Raw genomic sequence first — 405 nt, 5'->3', positions numbered from 1 at the left:
TTTTCTTAAAAATTGGGTTCATTAGAATGTCGACTGAGACTGCCAAATGGTGTAATAGTTCGGAAAAAAGCCTATGTGAACTTTTGATAGTTCAAATACTTGGTGGTAAGAAGCCTAAATCATTTGTGAAAGAAGCTTGGATTGAAGTAAAAGATGAATTCAACAAGAAAAATGGACAGAATTTTACTATGGATCAAATTAAGAATAGGTATAATTTGTTCAGGGTTAGACACAATGACATGAAGAAGCTCATGTCCCTTAGTGGATTTGAATGGGATTCGGAAGATAAAAAGATTATAGTTGACGACGAAGGAGTGTGGGATGCATATCTTGGGGTAAATTTAATTGACATCACCCTCTTTGTTGTTATTGTAGGTTGTATTTTGATTTGTGAATTATTGTGGG

The 405-nt window shown here is 34.1% G+C and overlaps 1 protein-coding gene across 1 annotated transcript in view; it reads left to right on the top strand.

The window, feature by feature from the left end:
* Nucleotides 1-26: 26 nt before the first annotated feature.
* The window catches only part of LOC113339196, a gene marked incomplete at its 3' end in the record, with an annotated part of 946 nt that continues 567 nt past the window's right edge, over nucleotides 27-405 (top strand). Inside the window, exon 1 of the mRNA XM_026584512.1 lies at nucleotides 27-335. Coding sequence (XP_026440297.1) covers nucleotides 27-335 — 309 coding nt within the window. The remainder of the gene's footprint in view (nucleotides 336-405) is intronic.

This window comes from Papaver somniferum, unplaced genomic scaffold, assembly GCF_003573695.1.
Source record: "Papaver somniferum cultivar HN1 unplaced genomic scaffold, ASM357369v1 unplaced-scaffold_19515, whole genome shotgun sequence".
Classification (NCBI taxonomy): domain Eukaryota; kingdom Viridiplantae; phylum Streptophyta; class Magnoliopsida; order Ranunculales; family Papaveraceae; genus Papaver; species Papaver somniferum.
The sequence above is the reverse complement of the archived record's forward strand: the minus strand, read 5'-3'. Positions and strand labels throughout refer to the sequence as shown.